This window comes from Lineus longissimus, chromosome 6 (assembly GCF_910592395.1).
Source record: "Lineus longissimus chromosome 6, tnLinLong1.2, whole genome shotgun sequence".
NCBI lineage: Eukaryota > Metazoa > Nemertea > Pilidiophora > Heteronemertea > Lineidae > Lineus > Lineus longissimus.
The window spans coordinates 15491661-15513007 of record NC_088313.1 but is presented as its reverse complement, the minus strand read 5'-3'; the positions used below and the strand labels follow the sequence as shown (position 1 = coordinate 15513007).

The 21347-nt window shown below is 40.0% G+C and overlaps 1 protein-coding gene across 2 annotated transcripts in view; it reads left to right on the top strand.

The window, feature by feature from the left end:
- Positions 1-21347, top strand: part of LOC135489821 (slit homolog 2 protein-like) — an 80562-nt gene that overhangs the window by 18321 nt on the left and 40894 nt on the right. For both annotated transcript variants that reach the window (XM_064775374.1, XM_064775373.1), the window contains exons 2-4: positions 1429-1500; positions 1841-1912; positions 13233-13304. In XM_064775374.1, the coding sequence (XP_064631444.1) occupies positions 1429-1500; positions 1841-1912; positions 13233-13304 (216 nt within the window). The remainder of the gene's footprint in view (positions 1-1428; positions 1501-1840; positions 1913-13232; positions 13305-21347) is intronic.

Sequence of the window (21347 nt, the reverse complement as noted above, 5' to 3'; positions counted from 1 at the left end):
TTCTTTAACTGATATTCCGTATGCGTATTTACCCAAATAGAAGTTTTCATATTCGAGATGAATTTTCAGATTTTTGAACTAACGGAGTCCAAGAAGAAAAGAATGCTTTGGAAATCCTGATCAATGCATACTATTTTTCTTCAGTTTTTGCTAAATACAGAAATAACATTTTATCCATTTATATTTTTCATAGTTTATAGCATAGATGTGTGGTTCGATTACATTGACTGTTATAATTTCAATAAGGTGTTCTAAACTTGGTTATATTTTGGCAGAAAGTGCGAGTAGTTATTATTCGGGGTGTGAGTGACACACTTCATACTTCATTAAGCGAAAAATGACTCTGCACGCAAAAACTCCCAAATGGCTGAGAAAAGGAGTCAGTAATTTGCTTCAAATGGATTGATTGTTCTTGGTCATGCTCTGTCCGATTCTGGCAAAATATGTAGTTTTAGATAATTTAGACTTCGAAATTTCATTTGGTCAAATTCGATTCTATCACTTTACTTTAGCCACCTTTTTTAGCGTCTTCTCAATTCTCAATCCTGTTCTTTAGTTAGAGAAAGACGAGAGAGAAGGCAAGCATATGCACTATGTGAATTCACATGGTCACCATGTCGGTTGTGCCGCCAAATATCCCCTCACTGCCCTCAATCACCAGGAGTCTAAGTGAGAGATAAACCTATTTTTGAAGATGAGCGAGATTTGACAATACCCACTATTTCCAAATTTCTACTTTTGTTATCTGTGGGAGGAATGGAATCATACAACAAGATTCCCCCTCTTGGGTGCTCACGCCAGTTTAAGTGGCACCTAGCATGTTTTCTTAGAAAACAACAACACATTGCTTTCCACATTCAACAAGTTTGCTGTCTCTTCCTTGAATAGCTTAAGGAACTTAGAGACATTCTCTAAGACGCAAAGGTATCTATGCAATGCGTGTGGAAGCCTGTTTAAGGTTTTGATAGTGTGATACAATCAAACATCGGCCTTCTAGAGCTAAATACTGATAGAAGTCGAAGACGAGAACCTTTGAAATTCACGCGTATAATGTATAATGTTTGGTTTCGATAGCATACTGAACTACGTGTAATACATTTAGTAGAATCAGGGATTGCTGACCCTTATGTTGCATATTACAACAATTCTTTGATATACATTGTACTTTTCATATGAAAAACAATCAGAAATACTTTATTAACAATCAATTCGATAAGAGGTATCTATATTACGGGTGAAAAAGGTTATATCGTGAAGGGTCAACTGAGGATGCAGTAGACGGACAACTGGTTGTGTCGATGTGTTTACTTTTGAAGTTTCTTTCTTTTCTATGTATTTTCTCACGACAGCCTACTCGGAACTTGTTGATTGCAATCTCTGTCTTAGTGATACATGTATCTCTAAATGTCACTCCATCTGTCTTTTCAGAGATCTTCAGGGGAATAACATTACCGTACTAAGACGTGGAGATTTTGTTGGACTGCGTAATGTGAAGATATTGTAAGTACATGTAGCTATCACTAAACGAAGAAGTAAAGTCATTGACGAAACTATAGTTATCCGATGTTCTATATACTCCTAGAGTTCCTGAGCAGTTTTTCATTGAGTGGTTTCTTGTCACTGGAGTTTGAATTAAATTTTAGGTTTTTGAACCAAGCTACAGCAAAAAATCAGTTAATATTCAAAATCATCTCGAAGTTCTTTAATGTAATAATAAAAACAATAATAATGTTGCTTATAGATTGAGCCTCTTATCTAAATGATGGCCACCTGTGTCATTTCGATCATCAGAACTGTAGTGTTTTCCCCATCTTGATGTGTTCGCCTTCATTGTTTCCAGACAACTGTTGGACAATCAGATTCACGCAATGGAAAAAGGAGCATTTCAGGATATGGTCAAGCTGGAGAGATTGTAAGTAAAAAATATGTTGTTGTTCAATTTCTGTTTTAAAAAGCTAAACTAATTAACACTTGCTGGTTTTCTGCCCTGCGACCACAAAATACAACACATGCTTTGACATTCGCCTTCTTATTAAATGAATGTAACAATTTTAAATACACTTTAATGTTTTGAACATGCTGTTGAGAAACTAATAAACAAAAATACAGAGATCTGTTGCATATGGTCTTTTTAGAGGTTTGTAGTATAAAAGTTCTACAGCTCAAACAGCTTTATTTGTTTGGGGTGTACGTCAGTTCTGCCAAACCCATCATATCTATTGGTAGTATTCAGCAATTTACGGAGAAAGATCAATGTCTGGCTTTCCAAACAATTTAAGATTCACTATTATGTACCGGTTTCATTTGGCTTAATGCCCACTCATACATTTTGGTTAAGTTAACAACACTCTACCTTAACTGACAATGAAAAGCTGACGACTAACGCTTCAAACTCGTAATATACCCTGTGGACCGTGGGATTAAAGTCCATAGATATCATTATTATTAAACGTCTTTCTATAGACCCTGGCTACTGTCTTGGAAGAAACCACCTAACAAATTTTCTGTGCGATTAACCTTTAGACACAGATAACAAATCCAATGCCTTGATTTAAAACCACATTACAGTTCAATGAAGTATGTCATTTATTTATTGAAAGCAGTTGATAAACTGTCATTTAGGCCTTTCATGCATGTCATGTGTTGATGACACTTCTGGATGGATTCATCTCAGGTATTCTATGCCTGGTGTCCATTTTCAAGCCAAAAAAGAACCATCTCGAATTCTCGTAGACGTATGCTTATCTTGTGGAGAGTTTGTTATTTTCATATAGTAAATGGAGACATGACGATTCTTCGAAATGTCGCGCTGGAAAGTATTTGGCAGGTCAGGGCAAGTCAGATACAATGACGAGATCGACATCGCATTTCGTAGCAAAAACACAATTGATAACTACAAAGTCTATATCAATCCAATAGAAAGGGTTAAAAATCCACTGAAGTTCAAAGAAGTATATATATGGACGTTGCCCAGGGGTAGAATTCCAAAGTTTTAGAAAACATGTTAGAAATGTGTAACATTTTACAACGTTATGATTTCAAAAATGGATAAATTACACATAATTGCCACCTCTAGCTATTGTGTTTGTAACAGTGTACTTTGTTTCTAAGAAACCGACACATGACCCTCTTTCAAAGGGTCAAACCACTCATCATGCAAAATATCTTGATCCTCAAGTTTTAATTTGTATCTTGAAGATTGCTATGAAGAGGTTCGGTGTGTCCGTGGGAAGAAAATGCAAGGACGATAGATATGTCATTGGATTTTCATCGTCAAAAAACACTTTATATACCTTGCAACTTTTCTTATCAATTTTTAAATCAATAGCCCTAACGGTAAGTCATTACATACTAATGGCATAGTGTAGATCAAATAGGACATTTTATTTTACACCAATTACTCGAAACGAACCATGCCTTGAAAGTATTAAACTTATCATTTTTCAAATCTATGTCTTCAGCTAAGAAACTACAGGATTTGATTTAACTTTTGACCCAAGTTATTCAGCAGAGACCTTTCCTTTGGGAATGCCTTAGGTAAAACCAGATTATCCCATGATCCCTTGTAGTATAGGCCAAATGAAGCCTATGCCGTGTTTGTACACATAGCTAACCCCTTTAGCTAATTTGTTAATATAAACTTTTGACATTCACGCCAAATGCTTCCCAGGGAAAACATCGAAATCAATTCTTTCGAAAATTAAGTCTAAACTTTAATATAATAGCAATTTTCAAATCTTGAGTGGTAATCCTAATTTTCTGTGATAGGTTACGCCAATTCCATGCCTGAATGTCTGCGCTGCGGTTTAGGATAGGGGGAATTTATCATAAACATTCCAATCATATTTATTAACAAACGTCGTTTGATAGACCGAATTGTGACAACACCCCCAAATCAAAATTTTGATAAACTTCAAAAGCATTTGAATGAACTAAACCATTCAGCAATAACTGCTGACTTAAGATAAATTTGTGGAAGGTTTTATAATCAGTTCATATAAAGTTTGGATCAAATGCTACTACGAGTAGGCTTGGCTATAAGGTTCATGATCACACATGTGTCATTCTCATCCCTTCAAACAGAAAGTAGGAAAAAATGAGGACATGAACAGTGAAATATATATGCAACTCGTAGTTTATTGGGAAAGGGGATGTTTAAGCTCTCATTTCTTGCCTTTCGTCTGTCACCCGGCCGGTCGGTCGCCTGTCAACAACACTGAAATAATCAGTGTGAGAGTAGGGAAGAATGATTATACTTGATATTCTTGGTGGGCGACTTCTGTCGAACTTGGGTCCTTTTCATGTTTGAGACCATGATATTCTGGTGTGGAAAACTAACCAAAAGTCGAAGTATATAGCTAAATGTTTGTCATAGGTTCTGTCGTACATTCACAGCAGGGTGGTGATCATGACGTTTGTCCAAGTCTAATGATTATAACACATAACCACAAAAACATACCAAAATAAGTAAACTTCCCTGAAAGGATCCTAAATTAGTTTTTACACGACCCAAAATAATAAATTGGCTTTTTATGAGTAGAGGAAAATAACTTCAGAACTCTTGAGCGGTATACTTGTAGGTTTGTCCAGGCAATATTAAAGAAATGGTTTCGGATGCTTGGACAAGGGCATTTACAGGTCAAGGGTGGATTTGCCCTCAGCAGTGACACCCTTAATGAGACCTCAATGAGGGCCTATTCTTCAAGCTACGAAGCCATGGTAGAGTAATGCTTGTGTAGTTAGTAGGACTGGCATTGACTGGGGGATATTCTCAAGTTCTTCTTTCTTGTCAAGACATGATGATTCTCAGAAATTGCTTTCTATTCCCGTGGGATGATCGAAATTGTCAAAATACGGCTCTTGCAGTTTTGTCAAGGGTTGTGAATCCTGAACTATCATTTTACTAAATCATGAAGTTTTGTAAAAGAACTTCTTGATCATCGTGGTTAATGGTGTAAAATCGCTTCAACATACTTATCTCTAAGCATTTTCCAAAACTGATGAACCATACTGCGAGAGCCACGCACTGCCACACACTTGATGATTTTAGTCTGATTCCAGTCACGTCTTCTACTTCCTTTACCCATCTTTCCCCGTGCAACTCCGCCATTAGCCATTTCCGGTTACAGAACGTACGCTCATGTTAATCGGAAAGCTACATAACTTCATTTATTACAAGCACACTGCTGGTACAAGTAATTAGTCAGTAAGGAGTATCTCTAATATTTCGTGTTGTCAGTTGCCTTTTGGATAATTTTTTTGATTCCAGAAATAGAGCACTCAACAGTCAATCTGATAGCCTTTAAGTTTCGAGCCGGAAATGCTTCCAAAAATATCTAGAGGTACTCATGTATTACTCCAAGAATGGAATGGAAAATTCGAGTTTTTAATGACTAACTGTTTCTTACAAAGTACGTTTCTTTCGTATAGTCTGGTAACTATTCCTTTCACTGTAGCTATATTTTCTCAGGGGGTTTCATCAAATTTTTATAACACATAACTGTATCGTGGGAAACTTTCGTGGAAAAAAACTTTGATTCAGACAAAGTTGCTTCAGTCTTAGTGAGCAAATGCCACGTGTTACAAAGTGAAAGAGGGATTACAATATTCCACAGTATTTTGTTGCACAGCTCCTGTGGCTTGAAACTCTTTGGACGAAATGAGATAGCGGGGAGGATTCTGCTAAGTGTTTCTTAAGAGACATTTGTCTTTAGTACACATTTGTGGCAAGGGAATCTGTTCTTCACAGTTATTAGGCCTAAAAGCATAGATAATGCAAATTCGCTTAAACGTGATGGACATCAACACGTGCCTTTTAGCTTAAACAATTAAGTCATTTTTAGACCACCATTATCGTCCATTAGTGCTTTTCCTCATGGAAAGAAAACAAACTAACGATATTATAAGTTGTTTGTATACCTAGTGTTGCAAGACTGGTTTTTAAGAGCCATGATGTGGATTTTGGTATCTTCCTACACCTTTAGTGATGAAGACATGGTAATATTCTGTTGCAACTTGGCAATGTTGATTACTACTAAGTGGACTCAGTGGAACCACTGCCAAAAGCCTGGAAATGCCTACGAGAATGATATCACCATATTCTCAAGGGCAATGACTATATTTAGGTCCGGTGAAGGTTGGTAACGTAGAGTAATATGTTACAAAATTCCCAAAATTAAAACATGCTAATTAAAATACATGAAATCTTAATTTTAGTAGTACAAGTATCTTGCCGAATTCTTTCCATGGGAACTTAAAAGAAAGATTTTTCTCGGTGTGTATGTCATGTAATACCATTTGTATTTTGCTTCTACCAATAACTTACGAGATATGTTTCTTCAGATGATTTCTTTGCAATCGTACTATTTTTATCACTGCTTCAATTCAAAATGAAAAAAAGTCAAATCAATTTCTAGCCTCAACCTTGGATATGATGACAAGTCTCTTGAAAATAAAATTCTGGCAGTGTATTGGTTGGTTTAACCACACTTACACTTCAATAAATACTTTCCATTTTGTGATAATACGTCCATTGACATGTTTAGTATACATCTTAACATTCCTCCTTAACGTTCGAGTAGGGTAAATCAATTTGTCAAACTGGTAAAAAAAACATGGAGGGGACTAATTATTCTAAGACATCATTGACCATAGAGTGCGCAGGTAGGTATGATAATGGCTGACGCGTCTGAAGTAGTTCCGTCATCTGGTTGACTTCCCTGACTAGTTACTGTCACCTTGACACAGAGCAGGTCTCAGACCTACAATGGGCCTTTTCTGTATGATGAGTAGATAATTTGGGGCCGTTTTCTAAGGGCGTCAAAGCACATCAAGACGATTTTTACCCCTCTAGGTCAGGGGGTACGTTCGTGTTCAAAACTATTCTGAGAGCGTGAAAATACAGAATGCGTTTGGTCAATGGAAAAAAAAATCTTCAAGAAAGAGAGATCAGGTTAAAGGTTTTCGTTGAAGACTTGCCTTCACCCAGTGACATTGCAAAATACGCAAAGATACACATGGCTTCCTTCTAGAATCTATATTGATTAATTGTTCTTTCTGTTCAAATCCTATCATTAATTCACACTGTTGACAAGGGATTCTAGACACAATTACAGCGTTGATATTTAGAGCAAATAGCAAATAATTGTATAGCAAATAGAGGGGTGTATGTTGATGTTGTCTCTGACGTAATCGGCCCTGGCTGCAGCTAGAAGTGTCCTTCGTGGTACTCTATTCATCATGTCAGAGGCGCATTGCGCATCTGTCCAACTTCGACATTTTTCTTTTAGGAAAGACGATGTTTAATTCAAGAGGTTGCTCACCCTTCCGACTCTCACTCTGACCGAGGTTGAATTACAGCTAGCTAGTGAAATATTCGACTTGATTCAATTGACCACCCAGCAAAATAATTTTTTCATCAATCAGTCAAATTGTCATTCAATATAAGTATACCAGTATCATTTGAGCACTTTAATGCAGTGAATTAGCTGTTTGACGAAACCCCCTCCAACTCAACAAACAGTTTTTGTCCAGTGGATTTCGTCCGCGTGCAATGGAACGCCCAACTGTTCAGCTAGTCTGATCGAAGATTACTAGATGGTTATCACGATACAAATTCGTTAAAAATGGAGACCACCGAAGATGCTGCACCCAAAACCCTCAAGGCTGGCCCGACGTCTTTTCACTTTAACCTTAAATCATCTGAAATCATCGAAGAAAATCTTGCCTGAGATAGATCCCATGTCTCACTATAAGGCTTCCATGCACCGATTCAACCTCCTAATAATATCTCCTCTCTTCTTGTTTTGAGATAATTTGAACACCCGGGCTCCCAGATGGCATCACAAAGTTTACCATTTGTCTGCTAACAATGGGGAAAGTTTGACATCCAGGGGCAGAGGAAGGAACGTAAGCTGAATGAGAGATTGAAAAGTTGAGGGGTGAGCTCAATGGAACATTCAATGTCATTGGTGGTGCTGCTCCACCGCAGGCTGTGGCAGACCGAATTCAGATGCAGGTGCCAGATCCCTCCCCTCCTACTGCCCGACAATGGCTCCTGATTTATGTTACGCCGACTACGCACTCTACGACCCAGGGAGCAGAATGTATCGGAATTGAGGCGAGAGTCTGGAAGAGTTCAAGGCCTAAGGGTTCTTTCATCGGGAAAATTTGATTTTGCGATATCTTGGCAGAAAGGGCAAGTTTTTCAAAGTCATTCTTTGGTGTTTGTAAAGAATACCAGTTACTCTTAGATAAGAGGTGATGAATAAGGCAATAGCTTGTAGCAACCAAGGACATTCGATGATATCTCGACCCCGGCCTCATTTGCTTGATGTTAGGACTAATAGCAGCTTTTAGTTCCCACAACAAAGACCAGTTTAGTTGCAAAGCAAAGTAACAATGAACAATAATGCATCGATGACTTTGTAAATGACTTGTTTGTTCTTAAAGTGACACGCTGCAAGTGACAATGTGAACTCTGTTAATCCAACCTAGCGGTCATTTCTCATCAGAATCCATAACGCCACAAGTCCATTTCAATTTGGCCACTGCAGCCCGTGCTCCATACCCATTACCTGGTCTCCAACGTTCAATATCCGTGCTTAGTGACCACATCATTAGCCTTTCATGTGGTCACTCCTACAATAACATTAACTGACATATTTGACACTCTATTTACTCTGTGACCAATGCCAATTTGGTAAGAATGTCATAACTGGCGGAAACTGCTATTGAACTGAATTGGCAGCTGTAGTTTCCCAATCTCAGGATTGATCGAATATTGTTGGTCTAATTGGTTTGGTACAGTGTGTTGCAGATGTGATACCTCTTGGAGCAACAACACGCCAAGACAGCAGCATTGCTACCTGTTTCCTTTAGTTTAGTTTATAATTCAATTGTGAGCTGTCATGTAGCCCATTTTGTGATGCCTGCCTTCGAAAAGCAAAGTGAACATGTTGGGATATCGATGTTGATAGCCATTACCAACCGTTCTTAACGAAAACAATTCTCAAAACTCGCCAGTGGCGTCCAGACGTAGAGATTAGCAGTCTTGCCATAGGAGTTGGAGAAAAGACACCATATACCCAGATGGCTGCAGACAAGGTCGTTACGACCCTAAGGGTCAAGTTCATGCACGATGATTAATCCACTATCGTCTTAATTTAGGACCCTACGGGAAAACCCTGAGGGATGAAAGCTGTCGATGCCACAACGTTTCGATCGGCGGTTAAATTTAAGGTTGCCTCAAGGGTTCATTGAGGTAGCTGTGTATAGGTGGATGAAAAACGCCTGGGGCGAGGGGTTAGGATCCTTAAGGCGACGAAAAAATCCATTGAAAAACTGCTTAAACAAAGCTCAATAAGGTCAGGTAACAGTCTCTGGTCCTCACCTTTCGGTCAGACTATGTGCCAGTGTGGTTTACAGGCCTGCAGACTCATTTCCATTAACCTTGCCGTCCAGTTGTTTCCAGCTTTTCATTACATGCACCATAATCATTCAGTTTAGTGGTACAGCGGCTAGGCTTTATTGTAATTGTGTGGAGGAAAGAATGGAAGGATTGACCAACTGACGCCCGGTTCTCTTGACAGACATTTCGTTGAATACATTTTTATGAGAAAAAGCAGCAATACAGTGTTTACTGAGTTTACTGATGCAACTGCATGCATTCTGTGGATACATGTATGGTGATCATCTCAACACTGACACGATAATCATTTCATCATCATCTGCTGTTGACGTGACTTTATTGGTTCCCAACAAAGCACCGCAAGAACTAAACGATGATGTAGGTTGCTGGTCATTCAACGCAGTTCATTCGCCAACTGCTAATAGAGACTTCACAATCCATCGTCACTCATATCAATCACATGCAAGCTGTGTAGCTGTCCTGAGAGTAATATACACATGACTACAGCATCTTTTTCTTTATTAAACATAATCCTGGATGTGATTTATAGCTCTTCTCATCATGAGGCCAGATGGTGGAGAATGACAACTTGTTAGCTGTTATCGACCCCTGCACGGAATTCACTTACTTTCATTGCTGCTAGCCAGCGGTTAAGAGCAACGACTCCCTAGTGCGCAGTTGTTTCTAAATGAAATGATAATGATAATGGCAACGATAATGATAGTCACATGAAGAAAACAATAATTGCGGTTTTTATATGTAGAAACTTTTTACTGGCTGCACGCTGTAATCTGAGCAGCTATGATGTCATTCTCTTGCTATTTGATATAACGATACTCCTGTCCAGTTCCTTGTCGGTTTGTCTCAATCATCGACAACCGTGTTGCTCTGACTAACATCACTGATATTTCACACGTCTATATCGTTTCGCATAGTCCAGAAAAGGTTAACACGGCATCATTTCCTGCTTTTACCATCAAACCCGCCTTGCATGTGGACAGCGTATCTTGTTTGAAACACATGCCTACTTAATCAGCCTCTTCTCCAAGATCTCGTGTTAATTCAATGGAACGTGGTTGTGATATCCATTGCTTTCTGCACGCAACAAGCCTCACAGCGGCAATTAGTAACCAAGCAGAACAACCTTTTTCTAGGAGTCGTGTGTCAATTGAGCAAATTGAGTTTAGAACAACTTAATGTCGTGTCGAGCGAGAATCAAGGTTGGAATTAAATAAGATTGATGCAAACATGGATTGGATTCGAAAGCTACGTTAACAGGGTTCGTCAAGGATATTAAAGGCATTTCGAGATGTGATGTGTTTGTCTTAAAGTGCTAGTGAAAGGTTGAGAGCATTACAGGTGTTGCTAAGTGGGTGACGTATTGAGTAGAAAAGGCAATTGGAAGGGGAATTTACAGCCGCAGTTGCGGCGTTATGTATCACGTACGTTTGACTACATGTAGTTGTAAAAATGATACAGCTTTATCGAGAATATAACTTTCATTGTAAAGCTGACACTAACGTTTTTTCTATTAATAAATGATACATGTACGACCTGACGGACTGTGCGTTCCTATGTGTGTCCCTAGCCTTGGGCGATTGCCGATGATCAGCGCTGGAGCTTTGAAACTTTTGGAGAAACTGGACCAAGACGAGTTGATCATCAACGGAGCAGATTATCGGTCTTGTTGTGCAGTGGCCTGAAATCATACTTTACCTAAATCACCGTGATTTATACGAGATCAAAAGTGATTACTCATGTTGTCTAATTAATACAACCTGATTAATCATTATCCTAATTACGAGACAACATAAAGCTTGATCAATCACTTTGTTTCCCGACTGTGCGTATCCCCTGAACGAATCTGGTCTGTAATTAACATCTTATGTCTAGTAACAATGGCGCCCATTGATAACCTCGCTTCATGGTCAGTTCAACATGCAAGCTACATGCAAGTTGCATGGTGAAATAAACAGGTGATCCAGGTTTTCCTCTGTCGTCTGCCTGAACAGCTGTCATGGCGTCTCTATGACGTTGCATATTTGATGACATAATGACGTAATCCAGCTTAAAACAATTTGTATGGCTTTCGTGTCGCCAGTCTGTTATTTTGACATACTCCATTTTATTATTAATATTGTGACATGCAATGAGTCAGAGAAGCTGGCTGGCCCATATGACTTTCACAATGGCAAAAAAAAAAGTGCTCCAGTAATTCCATTGTCATGTCATTGACGATATGATTCACTTTTTTGAACAGACGGTCAGTCTGACGGCTTTAGAAACAACACTACAGAACTGTAGTTTTTCTTCAAGTACGACCCGCCCTACATGCACAGATAACCACCACCAGTGATGCTAGTGTGCTGATACACGTGGCAGACTAAGAATTGTAAATTGTTCCGCTTGGTTCCAGTTATATTTAGAGGAACGCAATGGAATTGGCCCAAGTTATTTTTGGTTTTAGGGGCCCTTGGTCGTCACCTCACCCCTATCATGGAAAGCACCACCAAATTCTATCTTTTTACCCCTATCATGGAAAGCACCACCAAATTCTATCTTTTTCTGACGAAGCAGAACCAAGCGGAACATCTTACAATGTACAATGCGCAGTCTACGAATCTCCTTCGTCTTACAAACTCCTCACTTGTGTTTTGATCCGAAATATTCACCCGGTGAAAGGTTGCGTGCATCCGACCTTTGATGCAGTTATGTTTCCAACTGAATGGTGAATGACATTTATCATTGTGAAACAACTCACCTTGCCATTCCAGCAGCGCTTTTATCACGTCCAACGGTGCCATTTCTCAATGTAAGTGTCCCGTCGACCTTGCACTATTATGTTGTACCAGGCAATGCCAGGTATCTCACTGCTCGAGCTCGAGATTAAAACATCAACCTGACTTGATCACCGTCATTATGGTAATCATTCTATCAACCTGTTTGATGGATGGGCCAGCTCCTGTCGCTGAAGGAACACAGATTGCTTCGGGCTTGCCGGCGTTGTCTTGGTTAAGATGCCGGGTTCTGTCTGGGGTTGTTGGTAGTCTGCTAGCTGGCTTGTCACTATGTGGACAAGAGTTCAAACGAATATATTTGAGCACGTGGGCCCAAAATACGAGTTTGGTATGGTTCAAGCAAATGTTGCGCCCAGAGAGTTGATGCTCAGCCATGCAACATTGATGCCCAAACCACAAAACAAATATCTAGAAATGTAGGGCCTATGCAATTCAGCCCGTGCTCCTTCAATTTGTATGTTGCAGCTGAAAATTTGAACTACCTATCACTCGAAATGTTCATTTTTTCATGTTAAAAATCCTCTCCATCAGGGAGAAAGAGCTCACGGTAGGTTCAGAGCAACCAGACAGCTTCTGTTGGCCCCTGAGGCTTCCGCCGAGGTAATTCCATTGTCTCTAATAATTAGACCTATTATTAGGTGCATGTCACAAGAAATGTAGACATGGGAATGTCGCCGCTGGATCAGAAAGGGTAACTTACACAACGAGTAGGCGATAAAGGTCATAGCATAAAGAACGAATGAAGTGAATATCAGACTAAAATTGTAACACGCCATGGCAGTGTTATTAAGAATTTGAAAGCTCAAAATATTAGTAGTTCGCCGTTATCATCCAAAAGCTTAAAATATTGCAACTCGCCAAAATGGTATTTTATTAAAGCTCTACCTGCAACTCGCTATAACAGTATTTTCCAAAAGTTCAAAATATTGTAACTCGTCATTGTGAGGGCGTGGTTTTTTTACATCTCGCACTATGATGTTTTCGAAAATGTATTTTAATTGTCCATTATTTCGCTCTCTTTTCAGACGCTTAAACAGGAATAGATTGACTGTAATTCCGGATTTAACTTTCGCAACGACAAGTAATCTTCACAGACTGTAAGTACTCATTACTTTCACCTCTGCATGTTCGTTGGTCCATGCTGGTCTCTGGACCTAAAGTGACATTGCTATCAAAATCACCTGGTGCTACATTGCAATAAGTACATAGTTTCACATCAGCAACGTTCAGGCTGCATGTGATGGTAATCTATAATTTTGTTTGAAACAAAAAAATATTATTCAGAAAGTTATACGTGATATTGTGAAGTCACTGTATTCTCACCCTTAGAAAAAAACCAATAACCATCACAGATCCAAACAACAGCCCACCTCCTTCCAACCTCAATACGTCGCTCTCACCACGATTACACCAGAAAATAGCTTCATCCTCGTCCTGTTGACGCTCTCCAATGAAGTGCGCCCGACAATTATCCGCAGTGCCCTAGAGCGAAAAATCTCATTTTGGACCATGATGGTTATCAGGTTGTTTTGTGATAGGTCTGGTCTGTTGATAATAAACCAACGAGCCCCCGGGATGAGATGACAATTACAGAAGATGCAGTAGCATCATGCAGTATTTCGCCCCAAATCCTGTTTGGTTCGCGAATGTCACGTTTTGATACAACCCTCTCTGTAGTATGTGGTGTTTTCTCAAATACAAAACAGCATGTCGGTGCTAAATTAGTCATTTACTATAGATAAACTAACCTATAGGTCCGGTATCGTTATGATGTGTGTCAGATCTTGACGTCTTGAAGTCTTGAACTTTTGAAACTGAAGAGGATATAATCGATTTTACAGTTGTTTTGACAAATGCTATTTTTACTTATGTATACATGTGGTAACTCTATTGCAGTCCTCTTTGCACTTGGTTAAAGCAAACATGCACATAGCATCTAATTAATCAATGAACCACTCTTTCACTAATATCTTATGCGAGAGTCCACATACTACCAAAATTCATATCCCTTGATAAAATCGCGCACAGACGGCAGGTCTGTGGTGGAATCCGATCCTTTGATGCTACCCGCATCACACTGACACTGGTACGGGTAGCACCCGTTTTCCTCAGTGATGATATTATCAGGGTCTTTCTCGATTTGGCAGATGTAACGAGCATGCAAAGCAGCACCACGATGTTTCTCCCAAACGTAGTTAGCACCCGGCATTTTCCCAATGAAGCCATTGCCGTGGAATAGGTCATACCTGGTATTCAAATAGTCCAATTCGACTCGGCTGTTGTCAGCCCACACCCATGGAGGCTCCACACCTGGAGTAACCGAATTGGGATCCGATTGATCCCATGACAAGCCCAACCAATATATCGTCGTATCATAAAACGATTCAGTAATGGCTAGAGTCGATACTGCCTCGATTTCATAGGGAGTCGTCGGACACGCTAAGTTTGGTTTGTGGCCGCGGACGCTGAGGCAGCGACATTCGGCCTCCTCGTGGGTTATCCCAGTGGCACGTTCAAAGACTCTGAAACATTTATTAGTCCCGGCGTCTATCCATCCTCGAGGACAATAACCAGGCACGACGCTAGGCTTTGGAGGCCTTGGTTTGGGCGTAGTGTTTCTCTTCTCCCTCTTACAGATGAACCCACTCAGGTAGTGCTTACCCCCAAATTCGACCCTATCACTTCCACAGTTGCCAACCGTAAGTTTCGTGTTGCGGGTTTCATTGTCGCCGATATAGAAGCTGAGTGCCATACACCTCTTGTTAAAGTCTCTGAACCCACTTGTGGGGTACATCCGTAGTTGGTCACGTTCAGGCTTGTCATTCGTTGCTTTCCATTCGTAAACATTATCCAGCCTGTTGCGTCCCATCCAATAGTTACGGTCACTCCTCAAGTCGTCCAGGTATATATTTCCCAACAGGAACATACGATTTTCAACCGCAGTGTCAATTGACAGCAAATATCCTCCATTTGACATGCAGATTTCTTGCCCATCGTACCACGTGTATCCCTTGGAATCTATTTTGGTAGTGTCAGGTTTTACAAATGCATACTCATAAACAATCCGTGGTCTTCTTTGGTAAACGAATTCGTAGGTCCAGTTCAAGGAGTAAACGCATCCAAGAAGAGTGAAGAGGAGTCCACATCTGACTAGAATATCAGCCATGGTACAATGTTCTCTGAGCTAGTTAAATTGCGTACGGATATTGCGTGCTGGAGAAAATAATGGTTTGAAATTTGTTTATATATCGTGTACGGTTATCACTGCGTCACATAATGACCTAAGTTTTGATAATCTTGAGGGCGCGATTGATTTTTTACTGTTTGTGGTAGATGTCAATTTGATGTACATGAAATACTATTAGCTGACGATCTTCGAGTGGGTGCGAAGTGACATTGGTCATTTCGGTGCATACGAGGTTATCATGGCATGCCAGATACATGAAGCTTGTATACGTGTATTGCCTTGCCAGCAACTGAAAGAATTAAGGGCAGACTTATTGACCATGTTTGAAAGAACCTGCGAATTCTTTGGAGAAATGTCCTCCTAATTTTGTTCTTTGTGCCTCCGAGGTAGTAAACTTACCAGAGGATACTTGCTTGTTCAGTTTCTGATTAAATGTCCTGTAAAGGTGAAATTGTTTACCGTTGATAATCACAAGTTATTGTCCTACTACTCCGGATAGTGGGTCCTTGGTATTCAGTAATTATTCATTATCTCTTAGTATACACTTCTGAAGACAAACTGGACCTGTTTGAACGAGCTGATTGCAAAAGCTGAGTTAATCAGAATTGCTTGTAGAAGCAAATGAGACGATGTTGCCAGGAGCTAGGTCTTGTTGCAGTGCAGTAGATGTTAAAAGATTCGACAGCATCAGCTTACTCATTTGCCAGGAAAATGGTCGACTTTTTACATCTTTTGTAGAAGGTTTGTTGACCCAGGAACTCTTTCACTAGGCCTACGTGCTCGTGGCAAACGACGGCCTCGTACTTTGAACTCACTGTAAGACACTTGCTTCCAATGCCAAATACTAAACTCTTATGCACGGGAACATTGAAACTTCATAAATCACAGGCCTTCTTGCTTCACTGCTCAACAGGGGCAAGAGATAACGATCTTTACACCTGTATTCAAGTACCTAGCTTTTTTCTGGTGACATTTTCCCTTCTAAGCCTTTGGCATGTTTCAGGACTTATCGTCCTGACTTCTGAGAGCTGTCAGATGGGATTTGTCTGGCTTTGGCAGATTAAAGGTTTAGAATTAGGCTTTCTGTTCAGGCACTTCCATAAACAACAAGACATGGTACATGTAGTAAACCAAAGAAGATGTTCGCAGTATTTAGTATCGCCCCTCGTATTCAAAAGGCCTGTCGATCTTGAATTGAAGGGGCAGAGTAGTCACAGGCAGAGATCAACACAGTTATCGGACGCGCGCCATCACTCAGCTTCTTTTTCTTGCAGCAGTCTCTTTTAAACAGCAAATACCTTTGTTCTGGGTATTCCTGTTTCTCTGTATCGTTTAGAATGTTGTTTTGACAGAATGATGTCCGAAAATGGTGTCCTGTTTCGGGTCCTGTTTAAAGTCATTTCATCCAACTATTGGACGACCTAAAGCTTTCTAAGGTCTACCATCGGGGTGGGTCAATACCATCTGTATAATTGACCAGCCGGGATTATTGACAATCTAGCATAGTTATGAAGTTCGTGGTAAATGTATATCAAGTTTCTATAAGGTGGCAATAATAAGAAACGTTATACGGATACATACTGGCTAATTCCGAAATATCCATCATTGGTAAGGCTTCATATGTTGTTTGTCCAACTGGTGGTTTGAGGACTGAACATAGTCAAGATGTGTGAGGATGTGAACGACCATTTACAATGCGATCACTTACAACGTCCTGATCCCAATGGCCTTACTCAGGTTGACAGTAAGGAAGTAAGTTCTCAGTTGAAAATTTTACTTTAGATTGTGAATTAACATCAACAGCATTTGTTGCCATCTACACGAACCCCCAACACTCATGCTGTCCAAAGCATACCAGTGATGGATATTTACCATTCATCTATATAGTGCATTTGTTGAAAGAATCTTAGAACCTGAAGGGTGAACGTGCATGACTGTTCCTCCACGTGTTGGTACTCCATCAAACACTAACGTGCTATTCGAACCCAATTGAATTACCTCCTCTCGGGTGGTTCATCACGAGTTACACCTACACTGCATCGCATCGAGTTTGACGTAATCCGGAGTGCATTGACGCACATTTTACATCTTGAAATGTACGCGTTGTTCTCAATAAGGCAAGTTGGAATGGACCTCATATCATAACGTAAAGAAATAGAAAATAAATGTACTGTGCATACTGTTAATAAGCTTGTGTACGGGATGAAAGAGTATTCTGACAAGTTTGCCTCGGGCATATTGCAAATAGCAATTCCATCACTCTTGTTGTTGTGAGTGGATGAATATTGGGTCAGGATTATGTCATGACTTCGTTGATTGGAAAGATGGCCATTTCGATTTTCGACGGAAAATAGACACCTGACATCTTGGCCTACAATGTTTTGATAGAAGCCAATGCATTGATGGTAATGCCTTTATGGCTGCCACTTCAAGATGGCTCATTCAGGTTCAGTACTTGTTGACGTCTGTTTTTATATATCTCGTGAAAGCCACAATGAGCAAATTCCATGAATCCTCCAAATTCGTTGAAACTTTGCAATGATGACCATATTAACTACGCTTACCAACAATCTTGGGTAATCATCCTGTCATGTTGTCACCACTGGTTTGACTTGCTTCGCTCGTTAACTACTCACTGGTATACATATACCACAAGCTCATTGGCGCCGGAGTTCCATGTCCCCTCGGGACCTCCTATCTCTAGGGTATGGCTGGCGGGTTGTCTGTTGCATCTATTCGCCAATATCGAATATCCTTGTTTACTCATATATAAAACTATATGAGAAAACTCAATGATTGGGTCTTTGGGATATTGTCAGCGTTTTCTTGGAAACTAACCATCCACTTACTTCTTTGCTGAAATGGAACAGAGAACTCAAAACTTTTCTCTTGGGGTTCTCTGAAGGGATATCTCCCCTGTCCCACTCTTTGCTTAAAACATCACCAGTCAGACATCGTCTCCACGATTTTTTGCTTTGTTATTGCCATCACAAATATCTACCAATTCTGGTGCTGCCGGTTTTTCCTGTGCCTTTGAGTTAATGATCGGAGATTAGATCGATTATTTCTAAGAAATCCCCTTGGATGTTGTAACGCATCTTTCAACATTGATACAGCAATGGCAGCGACTGGGCTATAAATCTGCAATGTTCCCATTGACAAATCGGTTGTCTCCAAGAAGCTTCTAAACTGGAGGCAGTATCTCACTTCGTGAGAGTATGACTCGTCTATAATCCCCAGTCGACCGACCCAGGAATCTCAAGCCGTCAAGGCAAATTTAAGGATTAAAAGCTGAAGTGAAAGGACACGAAAAACACATCGCGAACCTGCTTAATAACTGACTTAATTACACAGAACAAAGGCGCTGAGAAGGCCGGTCACAAACAATGGAAATTATGAGATTTCGCAGACATCTGTTCAGAGAGAGAAAGAAGAGATGCCTATCTCAATCATTTCATCAGAATCCTCTCCAACAGTCAATGTCAACAAACGCCCTTCTTTGTCTTTGATGTCTGATGAAAGTCCTGATGACTTTCTGTTCACCCTCTAGCGGTCGCGTGACAAGGAATTGCGTCACGTGATACCAGATCGAAAAACTGAGAAGCTTCTGTTTTCAGCACGATGTCATATTTTAAAAGGTTATGACCGCGTGCCGACGGTGAAAATGTTTTGCTTTGAAGGCAGGTTCGCCGAGCGCAAAACCGCCACTTACAACTGCTCGCGAATCCACCTTCGGCGATATTGGGCGCGGGTGCTGTAAACTTGTTGTATTTTATTATTGTCAAATTCGTGATCTGTTCCTCAAACTGCGTTCATATTTCATGATACAACCGGCGACGCCATTTTGTAATGCGTTTTCAGTCTGAAGCTTTTACTTTCAGCCTCCATTTTTAAAACTGTCATACCAAGTATAGATCTCTAATCTATACTTGGTCATACAGAAATAATCAATTCACAGTATAGTCAGTAGCTAAGTGCCTTTATAAAATCTCCATATCTTGAAATAATAAATTCATATTCTTTCTCCAGCCTGACATGAGAATTGTCAATATGGGCTGGGCGAATGATCACAACTCTTGAGATATCAACGCCCTGTGCCTAATTGTAGTCATCCATGCGGAAGCATGCGCAGTGACCTTGATCCGGAACAATCGGTCACAAAATGGCCGCGTCGGGAGATTTCAAACCCTGTGTAAACATTTGAGATGATATTCATGGTGCTCTCTGGGATCAGACAGGTGTGAAATTCGCCAACAAAGGTGCCATGTTTTCTCTTTTCAAAGACTTAGTTCACACCAATTGATTGCACCCATGCTTCAGTGATTTTCGGCCCGATTTCTTTCGGTGGATATCTATTTCTTCGTCCATCGCAAGAACATTAAGAATCATTAAGTAGCTTTATGGTGATGTACTACCGCCCCATTGTCATTGCCAACGCCCTTTAATCATTATATTTAACTGTCAAGCCATCTTTAATGTCTGTCCTAAACCCTCTGTATGACCCGGGAGAAGATTCTTTGGAGTTTATTACTCTCAGGTGGGGAAAATAACATGTACTCGGTGTGCATATGCATGATATTAAAGAGCTAAGTCAGATTGCGGAAGAGAAAAAAATCCCCTGGGCTTCGTCCTCTTGGCAATGCACACGAAAGGAAGATGTTCCTACGCAGAAGTTGGCAATATCTAGCTGCTTCAACTGCTTGTCCGCTGCCCAGACACGCCAGACTTGGTTGAGAATTGCTTTCCAACAAAACCTGAGGGTTAACACAGTAACAAGTCTAATCATTCTGTTCAATACATAGTCACGATTTTATGTTTCCCCTGAGCACAATAATAGAGAAATAATGCATCCTGAAAAAGAAAAAACTTGCCAATAGCCGGGTCTGTTGTCCAACCCTGTAATTGAAGTAACAAGTGTATCAACTATCATTCTATTCAGTACATCTAACGATTTTATGTTTCCCCTGGCTACGTTTGAGAAACGTTAAAGCCATCATTAGGAAGAAACCATCCAGACTTGCCAACGTACCCCTGGTATATTATGTTGTCCAACAACCATGTAATTGTCTGTCAAGGGTTAACCCAGTAACACGTGTATCATTCTCTTCAGTATATATTACGATCTGTTAGGGAAGATTGAGAGACAGTGAATGCATCATTACGACGAAACCAACCAGATAACGGATGGTGCTCTCTACATAGACATGCTCATCAGCGCTCATCAATCTTGCCCCCGGTCGATGCTGCAGCAAGGCTATCAAGAGAAACCAAAGATGAAAAGAATGAAGTGGAGCATCAACCAGTTTGGTCTTTAGGCATAATTCATTTTTATAAATTGGTGCCTTCAAGTGAATATGACTGTGTGTCAAGTCAAAGAAGAACTGATATTCCTAGAAAAGCATGTATTTGGAAGAAGGAACTTATTCCTCAATTGGTTGTAGGGCAGTGTAGGGTGTTGGTCATACATCTCTAGCTATGGCCCAGCCAATTTCCACACATTAATGGAACGATTGTTGTTTTTCCACCAATCTGCCAATCTATCAGATGACCAAAACGTGTAGCAGAGTATGATATCTCTAAGTTTCCTTCTTAATAGACCGATTCCCACACTAAATAATGACATTTTGCCTTTAGCAATCGAGCAATCATTTCAAATACCAATACCTTTCATTCTTCTGCAGTAATGCAATAGAAATTTACCATACAGTTGTCAAATTGTGAAAGCCAGATTTCACATCACATCAACGTTATAACTTAATAAGAATTGTCTCCTGCGATGTGTAACTGCTGTGCTAAAGCATAGACCTGTCACATTTGACACTGCACAGGTAAATGTTAAAGAAATGTTTGAAATTTTATCTTTCATAAAAAAAATCATGTCTTTTTCTCTTCTTTTTGCTGTATTCTAGCTGAAACCAGATGTATTTTATAAAAATTATGTTGTGGCACTCAA